This window comes from Melospiza georgiana, chromosome 3, assembly GCF_028018845.1.
Source record: "Melospiza georgiana isolate bMelGeo1 chromosome 3, bMelGeo1.pri, whole genome shotgun sequence".
Taxonomy (NCBI): Eukaryota; Metazoa; Chordata; class Aves; order Passeriformes; family Passerellidae; genus Melospiza; species Melospiza georgiana.
In genome coordinates, this window is record NC_080432.1 from 80,585,477 (window position 1) to 80,608,471 (window position 22,995).

The following is a 22,995-nucleotide window of genomic DNA, read 5'->3' on the forward strand; positions in this document are numbered from 1 at the left end:
ACATTTGAAAAGCCTGAGTGGTTGGGCTCAGAGTTTGCAGTTCTCTGGCAATCACCACCAGGAATTTCATGTCTCACAACAAGGGCCCAACACTGTTTTGCTGCTGCTGCACCATTTCCATGAAAAAAGATATTAATCCATTAACTAAAATGGAGGTGCAAAATTCAGAATTATGTTCACCTTCTAGCTCTGCCAGAGATTTACTTGTAAGCTTGAACAAGTAACTTTAAAGTAATTTTTAATTTTGCTATCCATTCCTTTCTCATATCTTTTCTGCTTGTTTATACTTGGGTTTTCATGACTGTTTTCCTTAGTAAGTGGCTAGCAAGATGCCAAAAACATCATCTGATGCCTCTAAACACTAATTTATCACACAGGAAATTATAGAGTAGAGGTACTAGTAAATGAGTGAAATTAGCTCTTTTTTTTAAATCTTTTCTTGAACTCTTCCTTGAGATAATTAGGAATGTCTCTGAACTATTGAATCTGAACAGTTAAACAAAACAAAACAAAAAAAAAACAAAACACAAAAAAAAAAAAAAAAACACAAAAAAAAAAAAACAACCCACCCTAAATTTTATTTAAAATTTTATTTATTTTGAAGAATTTAATGAAGCCATGTTTTCCTTTCTCTCGGATACTTGACATGTTTTGAGTGAGGAATACAACATTACTACAACAGAAGGTAAAAAGAGAAAAGGAGGGGGTTTACAGTGATGATTACATTCTTTTCCCTCAGGTTACTGTGAAACTGAATAATGGAATCAGGGATTTTTCAACTTCAGTGACACTGAAACAGAGTCTCTGCGACGGCAGGTGGCATCGAATTGCAGGTCAGTAAAAGGTGATTGTTCCCTAATTAAGGTAACAAAGCCCGTCTCTTGCTCCCCAGATATCCATCTCCATGGGCTAGAGCACTGGCAATGCAGAAGTATTTTCAGTTCTTTTTCACCTGCCAAGACCCAAGTTTGTGTGAAAGACACAGTCTCAGTCATCCCTCAGACACAGAACTGTAGGGCTTCCTGGGAAGACAAGCACTGGTGCCTACAATGAGAGGGAAAGCAAACAAAGATGGAAGCCCCCTGTTTAAAGAACAGGAAGCAGCCCATCTGAAATTCTGGCTACCTTTCCTAATTCATATACCAGATTATAGTCTTCCTTTCCCTATTAGAGGTTAAATAAATTGATAGAATGCAGTAGGTAAAAGTAAATGCTGCCCTTAAAAGTCAAATAACAAGACAGATGTGGGGAACCTTTTGCTCATGATAGAGAGATGTCTGCAGCTGGGATTTTGCCTCTGTGCCAGACAGTCATCCTTTTTTCCTGGTTTTGAAAGTCAAAAAGCATTTCCTGGGTGCTTTGAACCACCTCATCTTCCTGTCTAGATGTGGACTTAGAATGTCTTCCACTATCACTGCAGAAGCGATCTGAGTCTGCACACCCTTTCCACAAGCATTCTGTTTCCCTTCTGAAGGAAATCCAGGTACTCAAGCAAGGGAGAAGTCTCACTGCATTCCAATATATCCCTAAATGGGAGTGATTGGGCAACAGTTTTTTAAGCCACAAGCCATTGTATGCTCATAACCTGGAGCCTAAACACTGCCACCAGGGATCAAGAGCCCCACTCAAAAGCACCCTTGCTCCCACTGTATCTACCATCGGTCCTGCTCTACCCAGAATCCACTCACAAACTGTCACTGATGCCTCACACCCAATCTAGCAAACACTAAATCAAATACACCAAAGAGATGACTCCTGTCTGTCATAAAAGACTCATGTCACACTTCTTGCTGATCTCTGTTCCTTCTCCTTTCAGTTATTAGAGATGCAAATGTGGTGCAGCTGGACGTAGACTCTGAAGTCAACCATGTGGTAGGGCCGCTAAATCCAAAGGCAATGGACCACAGGGAGCCGGTGTTTATTGGAGGTGTACCAGGTAGGTTTTTGGTATCTTTGTGGTACATTGTTCTGAGATTTCAGCCCTGTTTCTAGAGAAAGCATAAAGACTAAGTTTTCATCTCAAAAAAGAACAAAATATGTGAGCAACCTGGTAAAATTCAAAGGCTCAAGAGCTGATCATAAATGTTCTGCCTCAAAGAAAAAGATGTGTGCTTCATTGAAATGAAAACATTTACAGCTGCTGGAGGGCAAGGTATGGATTCACTAGAGAAGTCAGCCAACAACAAACAAAATTTCTTTTTTTCCTGTTTTTCCTTCCCACGTGGGCTAACTCTTTTTTAAGAAGGGATTTATTTATTTATGGGATTGGAAACTCGCTGTCACTGTAACTGAGTTCCAAGGTTTAGTTGCTGGTAGGCTTCTTTCCTCTTCTTCAAGCAATGGCATCTTTGAACACAAGATAAAATGGAGATTCTTTTTCTTACAAGGGGTTTCTGTTAGACAGATTTCTGCTCCTGTGTATTTGTGACTCACAGACCATCTGTGTAGCATGGGCCAAGATTACTACATTTCCTTCCCTTATTCAACAAACAGAGCTACTCTGTTGGGGTTCATATACAAACTGTAATCAACACTACGTGATCCAATTTTTAAGTCAACTCCATACATTTCTCAGTGAAAACATGCAGCATTATTTCTCTGAGCCTTGCATGTCAATCATTAACAGTTCTAACTACAAAATTCATTATAATGCTTATCTTGGATTACTGGCTTGAGTGCGTGGTGTTCACATCCATCCCACACTACCAGGAGGTAAAATGAGCCTAAAGGGAATAATAAAATCTACGCACAGATGCCTGCTCACTCTTTAAATCCAAAATGGAATTTTATTAGGACAGAACTCTTCCCAGAGAGGTAATATAAAGGGGTAATTGCAAATGCTGTTCTGCTTCATAATAGAGCCTTCTATTTCTACATTAATTATAGAATACTAAAGCAATGCCATACACTGGCTCTATAATGCTATTATCAGCCTGGCACAGGAAACTCTTACACAGAAGTTCACAACAACAAATGAGATACAATACTAAATAATGCCATGCAGATACAGCCAACTGAAGGCAAACTAACAAATCAGACACAGATTACAATACATGTGACGTTAAATTTTAAAAACAGACACTGGGACTCATCTACTCTGTTACTTAAAAGAAAATGTAGTTGTCAAAAAATGCAAAATTGTGTCTCTATTGATAATATAGTATCAAGAGTTTCACTTAACTGTAGATAACTAATCATGCTTTAATGGTCTCTAGGACACTGGCAGTAGGCCAAACATTTTAAAAGAAGATTCAGAAGAGCTGCACTTAGTAGCAAAGTTCTGCTACCAAACTGATTATTTTGCCCATCATGAGCTCTAAACTTTTATTTATTTAATTTTTTTGATCTTCTTTTTCCAGAGTCTCTGCTAACATCAAGCCTGACTACACGCAATTCCTTCATTGGCTGCATTCGTAACTTCATGATTGATGAAAAGCCAGTGAGTTTTAGTAAAGCAGCTTTGGTTAGTGGTGCTGTAAGCATTAATACCTGTCCAGCAGCCTGAGAGTGCACTGCATCAATTCTGAAAAGTTTCTTAGACCACAGAAATAAAATAGAACAAAAGAAACCATGTCCAGCGAGACAAGAAGAATGAAAATATCACAGCCACATCTACAGAAAGCAGGAAGGGGGGGTCACTTCTAATATTTACATGCAAACAAAAATCACTGAAGAATAAAAGCTGTTGCTTCTGCACTTCTCTTAACATACCACAAGAGTGAGCTTTACCATTTCTTATACTATATGTGTGGCCAGTCTTTTACATGAAAATATGAGATTATAAAATAAAATTATATTAAATATGTTGCTTTCAAAATAGATCCTCTACATAATCTCATTCCATATCTTAGTCATCCTTTGTTCCACAGAAAAAGATCTGCTAATGCACATTAAAGAATAAAGCTAGATAATAGATTTACATCGCAAATACTGTATAAAGATCTTACTGTATATTTTTAATTTTCCATTCAACTCATTTATATTCCTCAAATAAAATGGGGGGAAGAGAGTATACTAATTATGTAAGCTTACAAATAATGAAAAATTAAAATTTTTATTCCACTTCTAGACTTCATGGATATGTTCTAGCACAATATGAAGAGAGGATGTATATCTTTTAAGACAGATGCTTTATATATAGACTCATTTACCTAAACTAGGTAATTTTAGAGTAATGCTTGCGTTAGAGACAATTTTAAATTTCAAGTTTTTTCTCTGAATTTTAAAATGCACTTAGATACAAACACAGCACTAAATTCACAATCTCATTGTGATCTCATTTGCACTAACATCACACAAGTAAAAATGAAGCGTAGAAAGCAGAATCACAGTCACAGTTTCAGGTGACTCCCTCATCATACAAAAACATCACTTCCTTGTGAGACTCCTGCAGGACTTCAGTCTACCGCAGAAATCCCCAAACAAGGAGCAAGTTCCTTCAGAAGATATGCTGCTGCAGAGGAACCAAGAGTGAAGCAGGAACATGTAAACAGAAGGCAAAGGGCTGCAAATGTGAGCTGTGCTATAACCATAGAAGGTAGATGAAGTTAATGGTAGGGTTCAACTCACAGTAGGCTTGCACACCAAATAGATACAAATCACTTGCAAAACTTAGTCCCTTCAATCATCACCTACAAGGAATCAAAGCCATTTAGCTTTCTTCTCTTTGAAGTATAAAGTAATGCAATAAAGATTAAAGTAATGAAAGTTTTATGGTTGTTGAGCAAATTATTGTTGGAACCAACTCAAAACATGACCAGCTGCAAAGCAAGAAACTATGAAATGCAAAAATAAAGGACAACACCCTAGAGACTGAAAATTAATAAGAATTCATCTGGAAAACACACAAATGAAAACTGGAATCCAAAGGTCTTGAAAGCATGGACGGATGGAAGAACCACCAGAATAAGATACATATGTAAGCACTAATCAGCAGCTTCCCTACTAGTCCCAGTAGGGTGAAAAAAGGGTTTTGACACACTGCAGCAGATTTGGCTTACTCTGGAGAAAGAACTGCAACCTCTGGCTACACAGGCACAGGAACTCTTCAGCAGCTGGGACCCCATCACAGACTCTCCACTTGCCTCTGGAGTCTAGTGTTGGGTTAAGGGAACAACACAGCGGGGCTCCAGTAGCCACTGCCCCTCCTTTCACCAGCTTCATCAGCTCTGCTCACACTTTCAGCACCATTCCTCTTCTGCTTGTGTTCTCCTGAACACATCCCCTTTTCCCTTCCCTGCCACTCTCAGGTACTATGCTCCAAGGACTGATTCCCTTTCCAACTCCAAGCTTACAGATACCCCCTTCACAGGGGAGTGACCCTTCTTTTCCTCACTCCAAAGCCCATTGCTCACACTTGAGAAGCAAGCATGAACAGTAGCCCTCTGCAGTACCTCTGGTTCAGGCATGGATCCTTAAATCCAGTAGCCTTCCAATGCCATCTTTGTCTCAGGCAAAGCCAGTATGCTTGCTCAGCTTTTCCTGCTCCCAGCTACTACCCAGAAATGGAACAGAAAATTTAGGGCTTTTGCTTCAGGAATATTTTATTATTGCTGTTGAGGGTGAATATCCTCAGAGCAGTGAGCTGGGTTCCCAGTGGTTACAGAAGCCATGTGTGGTGTCAGAGCTGTACAGCTGGGAGCAGGGGTAAAAAAGGAAGTCTCTCTCCTCCCAGTGCCAGTGAGTTGTTAGATTAGCTCAAAAAAGCTCATGACACCACAACATGAGCTAAGCTTCCTCAGGCCCTGGTCACCAGGACCCTGTTGCGGGAGAGAAAAGAACAGCAGATTCCCTGCTTAGATATGTTGGTTACAAGGATTACTGAAATTCCTTTTGAGTTGCCTGCAGCTGCTCAGCAGAGATAGCCAGGAATAGCAAATGCTTGTGGCCCCTAAGAGCAACAGAGTTTAGTGAATGCTGGTATTAAGTGGAGCATTGTATGTTAACTGGTACACACATACTAAGAATGTTTTTCTGTCTCACACCTACTTCAAACCAAAGCATATTCTCTCATATCCACATCCCAGCTCTGTGAATAAACAATATTTCTCTTAGTCATATTTGCTGCAATGTGATTTGGTTTCTTTCTGTGGATTTATGTTTAAGAATGAGTTTTCTGATTTAATCAGTCCTTTGCATACTTTATATATGGAAAACTAAAAATACACTAAAACAGTATGTGAATAAAAACCAATTAAAATTCATAAACTGCTACTATTCAATTTACTTCTCTTTACTATATCACCAGCTAATCAAACACAGCACTATTTTGGAGGGTGTCTTCATCAATTTTCCCTTGTAGGCTTCAGAGGTGTGGGTTTTCCCTCTGCAGAACAGGGTTTGCAAAGAAAAACACAATAAACCAGAGGATACTTGCAGACTCAGGAGAGAGCAAAAAATAATGTAAATTTCCCTGCCCCCAACATCCACATAGACCTTTAACACTACCATGTCATATGTGCCAAAGAAAGCCAGTCTGTGATGCATTATATTGCACATACCTTTGCACTCATTTTAAGGGCTGCTAGAGTTTAAGAGAGGGCAACTGTCTAAAGATAAATCTTCCCAGAATTCAATTTGTCTCCTGTATCTATCTTAAAAATTATACCTTCAAAGTACAAAAGCTTTCATCTACAAAGATTTGGGGAAAACCTTCAAGTTCTGAGTTACATTGTCAGATTGTCCATTTCCATTTTTAACATAACTATCTAAATTCTGCAGAAAGCCTACAAGAAATGAGCACTGACTCTAAATAGATTACAACTTTTCCCTGGCACCTTCAAGGTTTTAATAAGTGTTGTTATAGCCATTATCTAAATCAGGGCTGCAACTACACTGTTACTGTATCTCAAAATATTCTGAAATTGGACATTTGCATGATTATGTAATAAAGAAACCAATTCCAAGATCAAATGCTCAAATGCTCAGGAAACTGCTCCAAAATAGAGGATTTAAATGAGATCTCAGCCCCCTCTATCTCTTACACCTCAAGATTTGTAGAGAATACCCTTCTCCTCAAGAACCCAGTGTATGGACAACATCCTGAACAGAAAAATGAAAGATGAAGTGTTACAAGCCTGACAGTAATTTCCCAAAATACAACAATTCTAAATTTAAAAAGACTCGAACAAACAAAAAATAGACCAAAAAAAAAATCAAAATTACAAACCAACAAACCTTCATATGTGAACTAAGTCACAATGTAAGTCAAAGGATAACATTAGTTCAAATTCCAGTGTATTCTCCCTACAGCAGCATGTGGCCTAAATAGTCAAATGACTTAATAAAAAGATGCTGAAAGCATAGCACACATATTTAACTTGTGATGCACTTTTGGCTCTTGTTACAGTGTGGGATTTAAGGGTTATTCACAGATTCACTGTGGAGATTCAATTCCACTAAAAAGCACAGTAAGTTATTTATACAATTATCCAATTTGTGTCCCAAAGCTGTGGAACACCATTCCTGTATAACACATCAGCAAAATGCTACTGAGAAATTAAGGATAAGAAACACATATTACTATAAGTCTGTTGTCAATTCACAATTCTTGATGTTTCCAAGCTCAAAGAGAATAATCACTTTATATTTGCCTTCACAGACCACTTAAAGAACACTGGAAGCCAAAGCTCAGTGTGTCTTGTTGCAACATCACAATCAATAGAGTGAATCCGACTAAGTTGAATCTTCATGGGACATAGACACAAAAAATACAACTAATTCTAAAATAAAGTAGAAAGTGGAGAAAATTACATAAGAAGAAAGAAAATCAGATACAGTAATATCAAGAGATTCTGTAGAATTTAAATTAAGCATTAGAATGCTTACAAGCAATGTTGTACTGCTTTTAACCTTAATTAAGGCTGAGAAGACATGTGAAGAGAAGACTTTAAGGACATGACAGTAGGCAAGAAGTATGGAAGCAATTTGACATCTAATAACATGAACAGAGCACAGCCTATGAGTTTGGACCACTTAAAAAAAAAACCACAGGGAACAAAATTAAGTTATAGTTACATCTAATCTGTCCAGAGAGAAAGGACTACCTACTTTCCTGTTTAATATTCATGTAGTTTTACACTGGTGATTAGTTTATAGAAAAGACATGTTTGAAGCAGTAGTACTGTATTCATGCCAAACATGCCTATAACACTGAAGCCATTGGTCCTTTTCACACATTTCATACATGACACTTGCATAAACTTGGGCCACCCAGTACTTTTTCTTAAGACCAACATGATTTCAATTAAGTTTCACAAATTTACTCTGTGTATCTATTTCTAGTATATAACACATACTGTACAATATTCTATTTGCTGCAATATATACATAATCTTTCCAGGAATGTCTGGAAAGATTTTTTTTTTTTAATAGTCATTTGCTACAAATTTATTTTTCTGTAGACCTACAATTAATCTCTACCATGTCATGTCTAGGAGCAAAAAAACGGATAAAAAATTTTATTTAACACATTTTTTGTTCACCAGCATTACAAATAATCTATTTGGAAAAAGAGTATTTTGTTGGAAGGTTTTAGCCATAAAACTTAATGGACTGGGTTGCATGGAATCGCTTTTGTCCTCCCACAGGAAGCAGAAATGCCATCTGTGTCACAAGACAGCTTTCTGCAGGCTTTGCATGTCCCACATTCTTTACTGTTTTAGTCCTGGACTTGGCAGTGCTGGATTAACAGTCGGACTTGATGGTCTTAAAGGTCTTTTCCAACCTAAAGGATTTTATGATTTTGCAGCTGTTTTGCCAAGCTGTGTTGCGGACCAGTCTTGCCATGCTGAGACAACAGCATCTCTACACTCCTTGTTTTTTCACTGTGAACAATTATATGCACAATATGAAACTGAGCTTAATGTGCAAGCCTGGTGGGAGGGTACATTACAGCATTTCCAAATGGCTGCTTTTTCATTTAATTTTTAGTTTGTATTTTCATACCGTTTCACACATTTCACGCTATCTTTCTGAATTATGTATTTGGGGAAAATAAAGCGCTTTATTATTGCAACATTTTATCCATAAAGGATAATGAACTGTAGCGCATGGAAATACTTTTGTTCTCTTGTACAGAGACTTTATGTTGGGTTTTTGTCAGGCCTCCTGTATCTGGGCCTCAGCCGAGACCCCGCAGCCCCTCTCACGTCCCCCTCAGACCCTCCGAGTGTATGAAAACCTCACCACACCCCCGTGCTGTCCCCCCGCTCTCCTCCCCCCGCTCCCTAATGGCACGTTCCACTCGCGGCCGGCAGCCGGCGAGCGCCCGCAGCTGAAGCGCCGGTTGGGACGTTCCACCGCAGGAACTTTGGGGGCGCGGCTTCCGGGCGCCGATTTCGAAAGAGGCCTGCGCCGGCGGCTCTGCCATGACCCAGTCGGTGGTGGTGCAGGGTAAGGGGGTCGTGGCGCCCGGGCCTCCCGCCGGCCCCTCCCCGTGCCTGAGCCGTGTCTCTCCCCTTTGCAGTGGGACAGTGCGGGAACCAGGTGGGATGCCGTTTCTGGGACCTGGCGCTGCGGGAACACGCCGCCGTCAACAAGGTAAGGGCGCCGCTGCCCCGCCGGCCCGGGCGAGCCGCCCTCGCTGCCGCCCGCGTCCGTCGCTGTGGCTGCAGAGCGCTGGGTTTGTTTGTTTAAACCAAGGGCGCTTCACTGTGGGCACAACCACTCCCGGCTTCTTGTGCCGTTTCACTAATCATGAAAACAAACCGTAAGGTTAGCTCTTAACTCTCAAGGGACCCCGTTAAATCCGGGTGGGCAGTCACCAGCCGTGAGAAGTTTAACGGGGATTAGCGCATCCTGCATCTGCCATGGGACAACGCTGGATGTACGGACAGACTGGAGAATGAGAGGCTGGGAAGCAGTGCTGTGGAAAGGGACCTGGGTGTCCTGGTCAATGGCAAGAGGAACATGAGTCAGCAGTGCCCTGGCAGCCAGGAGGGCAGTGGTGTCCTGGGGGCATCAGGCTCAGCGTGGCCAGCTGGGCAAGGGAAGGGATTGTCCTGCTCTGCTCTGCACTGGGGCAGCCTCACCTCCAGTGCTGGGGGCAGTTTTGGGTGCCATAATGTAAAAAACCACATCAAGCTGTTGGAGAACGTCCAGAGAAGGACCACGAGGATAGTGAAGTGTCTTGAGGTGAAGCCATATGAGGAGCAGCTGAGGTCACTTGGTCTGTTCAGCCTGGGGGAGACTGAGGGTCTCATGGCAGTCTGCAATGTTCTCCTGACAGGAAGAGGAGGGACAGACACTGATCTCTGTCATGACCAGTGACAGGACCCGAAGGAATGGCCTGAAGTTGTGTCAGGGAACATTTAAGTTACGTATTAGAAAAAGGTTCTTCACCCAGGGAGTGGTTGGCCACTGGAGCAGACTCCCCGGCACCAAGACTGTCAGAGCCCAAAAAGCATTTGGACAACACTGTCGGGCACATGGTGCAACTCTTGGGGTGTCTTTTGAAGGGCTTGAAGGGCTGAGTTGGACTGTGTGTTCCTTCTGGATCCCTTCCAACTCAGAATATTCTGTGATCACTAATTCTGGCCAGCTTTCTTCAGCATTTGCACCCTGAAAGCTCAGTGTGTCTGCCTACAGCCAGGCATTAGCAGGTCTGAGGCTGTTAACAACACGGTGAGGGCTGTTCAGTGCTGCTACTTTGCCACTGGCAGTAAAGCAAAAGAGGACACCCCCAAAGCCCACCATTGTTTTCCTTGTTGGCTTATGCCATGGCTTGCTGTACAGTTTTACTGACCAAAATAGCAACATGAGGAGGGCATGGGATTGTGCTGAGTACCCTGAACAAAATCACACTCTTCTTGCTGTGACTATAAAGCACTTAAGGTACTTAAACTTGTCAGATCTCTTTAGTTTTATGTTGGGGTAAGTAACTGCCATTGAACCCCTTGAACCCTTGGCAGGGAGTTCAGGAATCAGTGTGATTGGGCTGTCCTCTTTGCAGGACTCCATGGGCATTGGTATCACAGGCTTGGAACTCATGATGAACTGAGAGTTGTATCAGTGATGAACTGAGTCAGCTGAAGAGCAGCTCTTCAATTTAATCATTGCATTGGGATCTTCAGTAGACTACTACAGTTGCTTAATCTTGTGCTGAAAAATTAATTTCTTAGTTACATTCTCTCAGTTTTTAATAACAAGCTGATATTTCAATGAAATGTTCTTTTTGGAGATGACTAGAACTAGCTGGGTTCTACAGAGATGTTCACTCAGTTCCAAGTTGTGAAGTTTGACAGGTATCTTTCAGAGGTCCCTGCCAACTTAAATTATTCCATGAAAAAACACTGAGAATTTTTGACATTACACATAAATTTGCGTTGTTTCCTTTCAGAAAGGAATTTATGATGAAGCCTTAAGCAGTTTCTTTAGGAATGTAGATACAAGGTAAGTTTTTATCAACCAGTTCATGAGATTACATGGTAGATCAGAAAAATAAACATTGTTTTGGGGTTGGTTTTATTTCCTCTTTGAATTGTGTTAGTCCCTGAAGAGGAATTCTCTAGGAGGATTTACTGGTGCTATAGTGTTGTCCTGCAGGTGTTGTGTAGGCTAGAGGAATCACATGGGTATTGGAGGCTGCTGTGAGCTGCTCACCTAGAGACCATGTTTGAGTGACAAATTGGAAAATTCTTGACTAATCTAGTGCAGCCCTGTACTCTCTTCCCCTTGTCCTTGATGGGACTCAGTAGGCTCAGAACATCGGTGCTGAATTTCAGCTGATATTTTGTGAATATAATGGTGGCTAAATGTAGTATGGTCTTAAGAGATACTTTAAATTTAGCCTTGGCCAGCTCCCAGATTAGGTAAGTAATGGAAGAGGAAATAAGATCAGTGTTCCAGTATCCCTGCCTTTTTTCCTCTCCTTGTGCTGAATATAGTTTGGCCAGACCAAACTATATTGTCTCATCATTTGAGTGGGAAAATTGTATCATGTATAGTCTGCTATGTTGGCTCAGTACAACCAATCCTGGGAAAGAAGGAGGATTTAGCTATGTTAGCCCAGCAGGATTTCTGAACTGGTAAATCATAATAAGCAGGATAAGTCAAGCCCAGCACTGTGCTGGTGCAGTTACAGAGCTTTCACACCTGGAGCACAAGCACAGTGTTGTACTGCTCCCACTGAAAAGCTCAGGGGTGGCTTTTTTCCATTGTTTGGTGTGGATACAGGTATCACATGCTGATAAAAGATAATCCTTTCCAGTTCTGGCAGTGCTTGTAGCATTGCTACTAAGCAGAGGCTGTATCTGAGAGTAAACTTCTACGCTTATCTTTCAGCTTCTTGAAGTAATGTTTAGGATAATTCTGGTTGAGTTCATGTCCTGTAATTGCATTACTTTCAGGAATTATAAGCTATTAGCAGCATGTTCAGGGTGTTTCTGTTTGTTTGCATTGTCATAGTCCTCCAAACACAATATATAAGCGATAAAATTTTATTGTAGTATATCTTTTATGCTGCAAATATGATCTTTGATTTTTCTGCGTTTTTTTTATTTTCAGAAGTGGTGATAATGGTCCTGATATTTACAGAGGAAAAATCTGCTCTTTAAAAGCACGAGTAAGGCAATCTATAAAGGTCACTGTTTTTACTTTGAATATTTATGCCCAACTGTGTGGGAATTTTCATGAAGTTCTTAAAATTGCATGCAGGTATAAGTATTGCTTTGAAAGTTAGATTTCTAATATTAACTTTTATTAATGCAGTAAGTACAGTTTGCTGCCAGTCTTGTTGAGTAAGTCATATTGGAATTTTAATAAAATGATTGCAGATATTATTAACTAAGGGTTGGGTTTCTTTGAGCCACTTTAAATGATTAAGAAGCAAGGAAACTTGAAACATAAAAATGTTTTAATTTTTTTATTCCTATTAATTTTGTCCCTATATTAATGGGACAAAACATTATAAAATTTTAACAAAATTTCATCTGAAATGCAGTCCTATCAAACAACTAGCAAATTAGCTAAGGTGAGTCTAGTTGGTCTCCTAGTTAACAACTAGGGTGGGAAAAGGTTTCTGTGGAGCAGAGTGAAAACAGAATTCCTTTGGTATTGTCAATAATTTCATATTTCTTTGCGTGATTATTTTAAGGGTGGTTTGCTTACTGACTGAATTTAAATTCTTTCCATTCTTGAAGGCGCTGTTGATTGACATGGAGGAGGGTGTGGTAAATGAAATTCTACAGGGACCATTGAGGGATGTGTTTGATAGCAAGCAGCTTATCACAGATGTTTCTGGTTCAGGAAACAACTGGTGAGAACCTCTTTAGAACACATTTCTTAGCAACTAATTAGATGGCATTTGAAAGGGGGAATGAAAACCGTAGCTTTCGTTCTGCACCTGGAGAGCTGCAGCATTTTACCAGCAAACTTGGAGTCACTCTTGCCTGGAGGAGGGCTTTGAAAATGCTTTTACAGAAGAATAATTCTGCTGATATATCAGTTTTTCTCTTTTTTCTTCTTTTTTTATTTTCTTTACAAAAGAGCACGCTTTTTATTTTTGTTTCTTTGGCATTCAGCTACTTTCATTGCTTAGTCGAAGCTATAATCTAGCTTGAGACTGTGCAGCTACTGTGGAAATGAGATATCTGAACAAATGCACTTCTGATTTCTAAGCGGAGTCTGACTTCATGCATATAAACTACATTACCAAAAGAAAAATTCAGAAAAAGATTGGTTAACATAATGAATTCCAAATTTTCACAGAGACCTTAAGGTGCTCTAATAATGTTCAGTGCACTACAGATTGGAAAGCGAATCACCAGCAAATGTACCAAAAAAGAGTGCAATATGGAGAGTAAAGCAATCTTTACTATATACCAACTTTACCATCTAGCAGACAAGTGTGTTGAAAATGAGCTGTTTGGGGTTTTTTGTTACTAGTAGCAACTGACTTGCATAGTACTCGAAAGATTATCTGTACATTTCTTACATAGGGATATCTTTATTGTTAAGGACTATGTAGCTTTCATTACTACTATTGGATTATCCAGCATGGGAGTTTATTTCCTTTTCAGTACAGAATAATAAGTGTATACTCCAAAGTTGTGAACTTAGACCTGTTTGCATCCTCCAGTTTAAAACCGTGTCCTGACTCCCATATGCTCATATGTAGTCACAACTTAGAAACTCTCACAGATGAGGTGTTGCACCCAGCTTTGGACCCTAAACTCTAAAATGTCACATAAAAGGATTTAAAATTTAAAGTTTGATTTTTTTAGGGGGAGGTTTTAAAGTACTTTTCATATCCTCAGGGCTGTAGGTCATAAGATATATGGCTGTCAGTACCGGGAAAGCATAATGGAAAAGCTGAGAAAAACTGCTGAACATTGTGACTGTCTACAGTGTTTCTTTATAATTCATTCCATGGGAGGTGGTAAGTAATCTTTTTATGGGGAGTATGACTGCAGTAGCCACAAATGAAAAAAGAAAATACATGGATCTTGAAAATAAAATCAGTATAATAATCTACATCATTCAGAATGAAGATTTAAAAAATTAACATAGTACAATTAAGTGGACCTGTAATTATTTATCACTAGTTATATTAGAGCATTGAGGAGCTCTGATGTGCTACCCAGAACAAAAATGCAGCTAAAATTCTAAACATGAGGCAGTGAGTAGGTCAAGACAGGTACCAAAGACAAACACGGAGGTATTACTGATCAGAAGAAGGGTCAGTGACCTCTGAACACTGACAGCATTGTCATAATCATTTTAATTGTGGGGAAAGAGTTTTCCAAAAGGCTTTGAAGGAGACTTCTAATGTTGCTTAACTTTGGAAAAACTTTGTTTTTCTGTTTTCCTCATAATTTTTTTGAATCTGATCTAGTTAGTTAATAAGCCAAAAGGAAGAATCCTTTGTCGCATAAGTTTTGTCATTATTGCATTGCCATTAAGCTTTCCTACCCCAGAAATCTGAGAGTAGCATGTATTATAACTGGTTATGATGTGGAAAAAGACACAGAAAATAGCTCTAAATATGAAGCAAGGATTTTGTCAAAGGCCTTTTTTGTGGCTTAATTTTGGATACCCTGGAGGTACTGTTTCTGTTATTCTGAAAACTGCTGTCTTGTTCATAGATTAAATTGTCTGTCACTGAGAATGTAGCTGAATATTCAGAAACAGACGACAGTTCAGTTCTGTTTTGAACTCAGGGCTGTGTGCTTAGTGTTAATGAGGAAAAAAGCCTGTCTGCTGGGGGGAAGGGGCAGTTCTGTTTTTACTGAAGAATGAGAAACCCTAAAATGAAAATAGTATTGTTTGGGGCAGTTCAATGCTTTTAAGCAAATGTTGTGTTTCATAATTCAAATTAAAGAATTCAAAATAAGAAGTGGAAATACTAGGTCAGAAGAGTGTTTGTTACATCATAGAGCATTTTGGCTTGCAGAAATTTTTGAGACTGTATTCTTCATTCTGACTGACATACTGTGGGAAATAATTTTATTACATAATTAATTTCCTGTCTGGGACAAACCTTCCTGCCTTAATTACATTTGAGTACCCTCTACTGTCTGCCAAATGCTTCAGAAAATATTCATTAATATATATAATTGAAAAGTTGTATGTTTCCTACATTAGTCGTAGAGCCAAAGATAATGTGGGGAACCTGTCTTCTCTCATTCTGTCTTCATTCATAATTAGGGACAGGATCTGGTCTTGGAACTTTTGTACTAAACTTGCTTGAGGAGGAATTCCCAGAAGTATATAGATTTGTTACTTCAGTTTATCCCTCTGGTGAAGATGATGTTATTACTTCTCCATATAACAGTGTTCTGGCTATGAAGGAACTTAATGAACATGCAGACTGTGTGCTACCAATAGAGAATGAAGTAAGAAATAATATACTATTTATGTAATTTTTTTTATTAGAATGTGGAAATGTCTCTTCCATTTCAGTACTGATTTGCGTACAAAATATCTGAAAGCATAATTTCAGTTTTTAAGTAATCATGTAACTTCTAAGTCACTTGCAAGCTTTTGAAATGAACATGGGTATCACTAAAAAGTTGCTCTGCTCCTTCAAACTAAGGTAGAGTAAACTTTATCATGTCTATTTCAAGATAAACAGTGAAAAGCTTCTATTTACTGAGATAGCATCTTCAATTCTTTTAACAATCAATTTGTGCATGGTATTAGTATGGTGCTTCAAGGACCTCTGATCTCTCCAGATTCCAACAAGCTTAACTGTGCTGATTAGTGATATGGGCATCATAGATATACCTGACCTTGCAAAGTGCTAGACTCATTTGAATCTAGCTTCAGTGGCTGTCTTGCTGTTTGTTTATGAAAAAAACAAGAGAAAATAAAATTTAGTTAGAAACTACATTTTTTGCTTCACAGGTGTTCTCTTCTAAAACTGCTTTTTAAATTTTCATAAGCATTTTGAATAATTGAATAAAATTCAAACTTCTGAGTCAAGCTGTGTATATATTTGTGATATGTAAGGCACAGACTTAGAAACACTTCAATCAACTGGAATTGCTCAAAAGTTGGACTTAGATGTATCAAGGTATAATCTTTAACCTAACATTACAGTGTCTGGGCTTTCAAGATTATTAGAAATGAAATGTGTTGTACTGAATTTCAAAGTTCTGTACTCAAGACTACTTCTGTGCTTTTCTTTTTTCCTCTCTTTTAAAGTCTCTGTTTGAGATAGTTAATAAAATTCATCAGATGATCAATTCTGGGAAGTTAGGATCAGCTGTGAAGCCAAACAGCTTGGTAACATCAAGTGCAGGCAGTGCAAAAACAGTACCTGAGAAGCCATTTGATGCAATGAATAACATCGTAGCCAACTTGCTGCTGAACCTGACCAGGTAAAGTTACAGGTTATTCCTCTGTAGCAAAGTAGGATTGCTGGAGGTGGTGGGTGCTGTAAATATGCAGGCCTGCATCAACTTGAGTAGTATTAATTACATTCATTACTCATATTACAATATGAGTCTTCTCTTTATAAGAAGTGGTTACTGAATGCTAAAGTACTTGGAAGTATTCAGATTGTAGTGGTGCTGCTTTAGCCATGGTAATCTTAAACCTGAGGTAAGTTTATGGGCAGAAGGAAATTGTCTTTTATAAGTGCCTAATGTAACCCACAGAGGTTTGCCTTTCTAGGCATTATTTTGTAAATATTGTCAGATCATTTGTGCTCATAAACTGTCTATTGCTGCCAGAAATATACTTTATACTTCTGGTTGGCCTGTTTTTATTTTAAACAGCTTGTCAGGAATGCTAAGTCACATGTGTTTTACTATAGCCTGTTTAGTAAAAGTGGTAATAATTAACTGGTATTAACCAGTATTAAGTGGTATTAAACATTAATAATGATAATAAATCAATGCTAAAGACTCCAATTGGGAAAGTAGGAATCACTCTTGGTAACTTACTCTTCTTTAATGAGAAGTAGAAGTAAGACATAGCACTGTTACTGACAGATGTGCAAGTTTTGTGATAATACTCAAACACTTGCTTGAATGCTGTGTTGTTTTACAGTTTTATTGTATAGAACAGCTGGAAAATAGATTTCACTTTCTTATAGAAGTGATGTACTTAGTTTGTATCAGTTTCATAGCAATTTGTTAATTTTTCAGCTCTGCTAGATTTGAAGGTTCCCTAAACATGGATCTTAATGAAATCAGCATGAATTTGGTTCCATTTCCTCGACTTCATTATTTGGTTTCAAGCTTGACTCCTCTGTATACACTGGCAGATGTTAATGTTCCATCTAGAAGGTAAGAAAAAATATTATTGGAGTTTCACATTTAAACCTTAATTTCTGATTTTTTCATACTTTTAATCTAAAAATTCTATTCTGTAGCCAAACTAAGGGTGGAAGTTCTGAAACTTGTATATCTGCCACATTTTCAAATTCGTCCTGCTGATTTATGGAACATCTGCTGTCCCTTTTTTATGTAATGGTTGTGCCAGTAAACTTGACATGCTTTTAATCTCTGCTGGAAGTGTTTCTGTTGGGAAAATGTATTACTTAGAACCCACACCACAAGTTTTTTTGAGTAACAGCTTGCAGTTGACTGACAAAATAGTCTAAAGACAAGCAAGGGATTAACTAGGCTCTTTGGAGAATTACTTCAGTATTTATCTTACTTCAGTCTGGAGATGCAGTGAGGGCAGTGAGCCTATTTAACATCGTGTTGTAATGATAAGCTGATGTGTCAAATTTTGTGAGATATTTATCCCATTGACATAGCAGAAAAATTACCAGTAAAAATAGATTTTACTGGGTTTGGTGGATTATGTTCAGTCAGCAAGAGTGAGATAGAGACAAATAGTGGTAGAGACAGCTAAGGGTAAATGATGGAATTATGCAAAGTGGAGAAGAAGGCAGGACCACACTTATTTTCCAAGTTGTGACAGTCAGATCTGTTGAGAACATACATTGAGGATATGGTATAGGGCTGGGGGGAAGGTAGCTGACTATGAGGAGGTGGTCAAAGATGTTTCAGAATGAAGTGGGAACAGACAATATTTTTGTCCCCTTTATTTTTTTTTTGTAATCGGCAGGTTGTGGCAGAGATGATATAAGAAAAAAAGAAATAGATATTATAAATGTACAGTATTTGGAACAAGTGGAAAGAATAGCTTAGATGTTGTGAGTCCACAGAACACCATCTTTGGTATCCCACAGTACAGTGAAACTGGGTTACAGAAGTAAAGAGAGAAAGAATATGATCTGCAGTGTCATCTTTTAAAGTAGTCATGTGTGATAAAATTAGAATAAGTAGACTAGGCAAGTAGATATAGCCTGTCTTTTCCCAAATCATTAATCAAAATTAATACAGTTCTATGACTCATTGATCCTTTTAATAATGAAGTGTAACAGGCAGATAATCAGTTCTGTAAGAGTCAGCACTTTGATATCCCTTGTCAGATCCTTCCCAGTGAGATTGTCCACTCAAATTGCCACATAACCGGAACCCCAAGTAGTTAAATCCCTTTACATAATTTTTAGACTTTTGTAACCATTGGCCTCAAATTGCCTTTATAAAGGCAGCTTCTCTGTTTCAACAGCAGCTTGTAACTTGTGGTTGAGGAAAAAATGGATCTAGTGTGTTTTTAAAAATTCTATTACCAACATATGTACATTTAAAGGTTTGAATCTTTCCTATCATTTATGATTGTGGGTTAAATGTACCTTTATCCAGGATTTTATGAACTTTTAAACCCTGAAGGGGGGCATTCTGAAGAACCTTTGTATCCTACTTTAGTAAGAGTAGATAACTGTTTTCTTTTCACCCAGGTTGGATCAGATGTTCTCAGATGCGTTTAGCAGAGATCATCAACTAATTCAAGCAGATCCAAAGCACAGCCTCTACCTGGCCTGTGCACTTCTTGTTCGAGGAAATGTGCAGGTTTCAGACCTTCGCAGAAATATTGAAAGGTTTGTGATGCCACACAGAGTAGTCATGGGATTTGTACAGAAATTGGCAGTTGTCCAGAGCATTCCAGCTTTTCATTTGAACAGTTTCAATACCAAAGCAGTTTACTCCAACTTCCTTTTCTTAATTTTAGAAAGGTGTCACCGACATTTTTTCATAAAAATGCTTTCTTTTGGATTTTTCCTCTTCTGGGAAGCTGAGGCCCCAGAAGAAGAATGTAAACAATGGTTATCTGCTGCTGTGGAATGTAGCAGGTGCACCTGTGATTGGCCCATGTTCCATGTTTACAATTAAGGGCCAATCAGGGCCAAGCTCTCTGGGACAGATTCACAGAGAGCTCCCTTGTATTCTATTCCTACTCTATTCTTAGCTTAGCAGCTTCTGAACTTTTCTCTTTATTCCTATTAGTATAGTCATAATGTATTATATATCATAAATTAATAAATCCAGCCTTCTGATCATGAAGCAAGATTCTCATCTATCTCTCTCACCCTGAAGACCCTTGCAAAGCCATGTAACAGAAGGGAAGAAAACATAACTAACTTATGTAATGTGTGAAAAAAAGTTATTCCTGGATTTTCAAATAAAGGGAGCTGCTACTCCTATCTTCCTCAAAATTGTAAAAAAAAGCAAAGTCCACCCTTTCAGGGGTCTCCCAACAGCAAAGGATGTTGGAGTAATGAGTTGTGTAGTAGAAGTTTGTTTTTGCTGAACAGAAGGCCCTTCTCTTTCCATGGTTACTTTCACATAGGTAGGAAATAATCTTTATTTTAACAACTCTGTGTTGTGTTAACAGTAACTCTGTGTTTCTTTAACAGTATTGAGCTACATAGATGTAACAGGAAAGGCAGGCAAAATGGAATTTATAGGCAGACAGGGGTGCATGGGGAAAATTTCTGGGAATCTAAAGTATTTTACTTGTTTCAAAACTACAGGTAGACTGATTACCCTCTATTAATCTGCCCTTTTATTAAATCTCAGAGTGCTTCCAGTCCCTTTTATAGAAACAGGTACTTGTAACTTCACTTTTCAAATCCTGATGCATTAAATTAACATAACACAATTGATGTTTTCAATTTAAATTTAACATAGAGACAAAGTGGTTTAGTCTGAAGTCTAAAGTATCTTATTCACAGTGATAGTTAAAACTGTCCTCCTTAATCCTGAGTGCTTAAGTGTTAATCTTTCAGACTGTTAGTTGAAACTGTTAGTTGTTAGCCTTTGTGTTCTTTATACTTCTTAGTTAATGACATTTTTTTATCACAGGTTGAAGCCTTCTCTGCACTTTGTCTCTTGGAATCAAGAGGGCTGGAAAACTGGTTTGTGTTCAGTACCTCCTGTGGGTCATTCCCATTCCCTTCTGGCTTTAGCAAACAACACCTGTGTAAAACCGACTTTCATTGAACTCAAAGACAGATTTATGAAGCTCTACAAGAAAAAGGTACAATTCTTATCATTATAATGTCCATAGTCACTAATCACTAGCATCTTGCATTATTGAAACCCAGATCTTAGTGTTGTGAACAGACTGTTTGTAATTAACAGCCCAAGGGTTTTATTAGTGTGACCAGGTGACTCAAAGCCCCATCCAAACTGGCCAAGAACACTTGCAGGGATGGAGCATCCACAGGTTCTTTGGGCAACTTGTTCCAGTGCACAGTAAAGAATTTCTTCCAAATATCTAATCTAAACCTTGTAGTCCACCGAGCTTTCTCTCACTTCAGTTCCTCAGCAGGACAGGAGAAAAGTACAGTGAAAAACTGGTGGGTCAAGATCAAGACAGGGAGAACAACCACCAGTTATTGTCATGGGCTAAACAGACTTGGCATTTGGAAAATTAGTTTAATTTATTGCAAATAATAGTAGAGTAGGATGGCAAAAAATAAAAAAAAAAACCTGAAAACACCTTCACCCCCACTCCACTGCCTTCTTCCCAGCCTCAGAATTCTGTTCCTTTTTTGCTGATCTTAGTGTCTGCAGGACTGTTTCTGTCACATTTTCTTGAGTCTTCTGTCACAGCTGTTGTGCAGCATTTTTACCCCCCAGCTGTCACAGAGGCATTGCCAGCACCACTAGTGGGCTCAGCTGTGGCCAGTGGCAGGTCCACAGTGGAGCTGGCTGGGATGCTTCTGTTCAGCGTGGGGGCAGCTCCTGTTATCTTTTCACAAAAGCCACCCCTGCAGCCCTGCACTCCCCTGCTGCCAAAACCCTGCCATGTAAACCCAATCCACAGCTGGTCTGGTGTACCCAAGAACACAATATGAAAAGATGGATTTTAGGAAGTCAGTAATATCGACTGTGATTCACTAGGGGATTGTTACCAAACTTGCCGAGTGTTTTAAACAAGGGATGTCGTGATATAAATTTCTAAGTGCCATTTCAACACTGCTTGCACTCCCCCCTCCTTCAGTACAGGCTAACTGGTATTTATTGAGCCAAAGCAATCAAATACCAAGAAAAGGATAACACTGATTTTTTTTTATTTTTTTTTTTTAATCCTCTTAGGCTCACCTTCACCATTATCTGCAAATAGATGGGATGGAGCAAAGCTGTTTTTCAGAAGCTGTATCCTCTTTGTCTGACCTAATAGAAGAGTACAATGAATTGGATGCTACAAAGGGTGGGCCTAGAATAGATGCTTCAAGACTGAAGATAGCTGTTTAAAGAAGGAAGAACTGATTTAAAAAACAATAACAACAAATAAGCACTTTCCCTAAACATCCAGCCACTTCAGTTAACCAGAATGACTTCCAACTTGTCTGGCTATTGTAATTCCAAAGTGGGACCAGCAGAACAGCTTCCTTTCCTCAAGAGTGGTCATTAGGTGGGGAGCCATGCCTGTGAGAAAGATTTAAAGGCACCTAATTGTGGCTGGTATCAGTAAGGACAGTAATCCTAACTGTGGAGTAAATTGACACACAATATGCTGTGAAGAATAGGAGGAGAGGTTGCATGTAGCAGCCAAAAATGTAATTGTTTTCTCAGACTTTCAACTTCCAGTAAACTAAAGGTTGGTCTTGCTTCAAGGAAGGATTACCATTGCTAGATTTAGTTTTTAACAAGCAACTACGAAGAGAAGAAAAGCCCATGTAGTCTTTTCAAAGATGAAAGCAAGTCTCTAATGAAACTGCTTTCTTACACTTTGCAGCAGACATTTCAGAATGCTCTAAGCTATGTTTCTCATTTTGGTATTTCTGCTCCTGTGTTGTAGTTAACTATATTAGAGGATTCTCAGTTAATACCAAAATCAGCAATAACAGAAAATTTTAAAAAATAAATTTTGTTTCAAGTATTATGCTTGGAATATTAATTTATATTTTAATGATTCATATTAATGAATGCTGAGTTGCACTTGATAATGAGATAATACAGAATACCTCTGAGCAAAACATGCACTTATGATGAAGTTAATACCATTTGGAGAAAAACACTTATAGCCTTGAAAGAATGCAAGTAAAATAGATGTTTTAATATTTATAATTATTGGGGTATCAAGCAACTTTTTATATTACAGTGAGAATTTTTCCAAAATAGAATGTACAGCTATTTCCAGTTGCTTGCCAGTGAGCTGGTACAGATCAGAATGGATTGATTTCTT

At 38.7% G+C, this 22,995-nt stretch overlaps 2 protein-coding genes across 2 annotated transcripts in view; both read left to right on the top strand.

The window, feature by feature from the left end:
• The window catches only part of LAMA4 (laminin subunit alpha 4), a 98,015-nt gene extending 91,966 nt beyond the window's left edge, over positions 1 to 6,049 (top strand). Inside the window, exons 36-38 of the mRNA XM_058020810.1 lie at positions 740 to 833; positions 1,817 to 1,936; positions 3,360 to 6,049. Coding sequence (XP_057876793.1) covers positions 740 to 833; positions 1,817 to 1,936; positions 3,360 to 3,505 — 360 coding nt within the window. The 3' untranslated portion in view covers positions 3,506 to 6,049. The remainder of the gene's footprint in view (positions 1 to 739; positions 834 to 1,816; positions 1,937 to 3,359) is intronic.
• Positions 6,050 to 9,368: 3,319 nt separating this feature from the next.
• On the top strand, positions 9,369 to 22,589 carry TUBE1 (tubulin epsilon 1). Its single transcript, XM_058020841.1, has 12 exons — positions 9,369 to 9,393; positions 9,467 to 9,540; positions 11,339 to 11,391; positions 12,505 to 12,562; positions 13,140 to 13,255; positions 14,256 to 14,377; positions 15,646 to 15,833; positions 16,645 to 16,820; positions 17,592 to 17,732; positions 19,259 to 19,399; positions 20,664 to 20,838; positions 21,903 to 22,589. Exons 1-12 carry the CDS (start codon positions 9,369 to 9,371, stop codon positions 22,059 to 22,061), a joined length of 1,428 nt encoding a protein of 475 aa, XP_057876824.1. The 3' UTR covers positions 22,062 to 22,589.
• Positions 22,590 to 22,995: the final 406 nt, after the last annotated feature.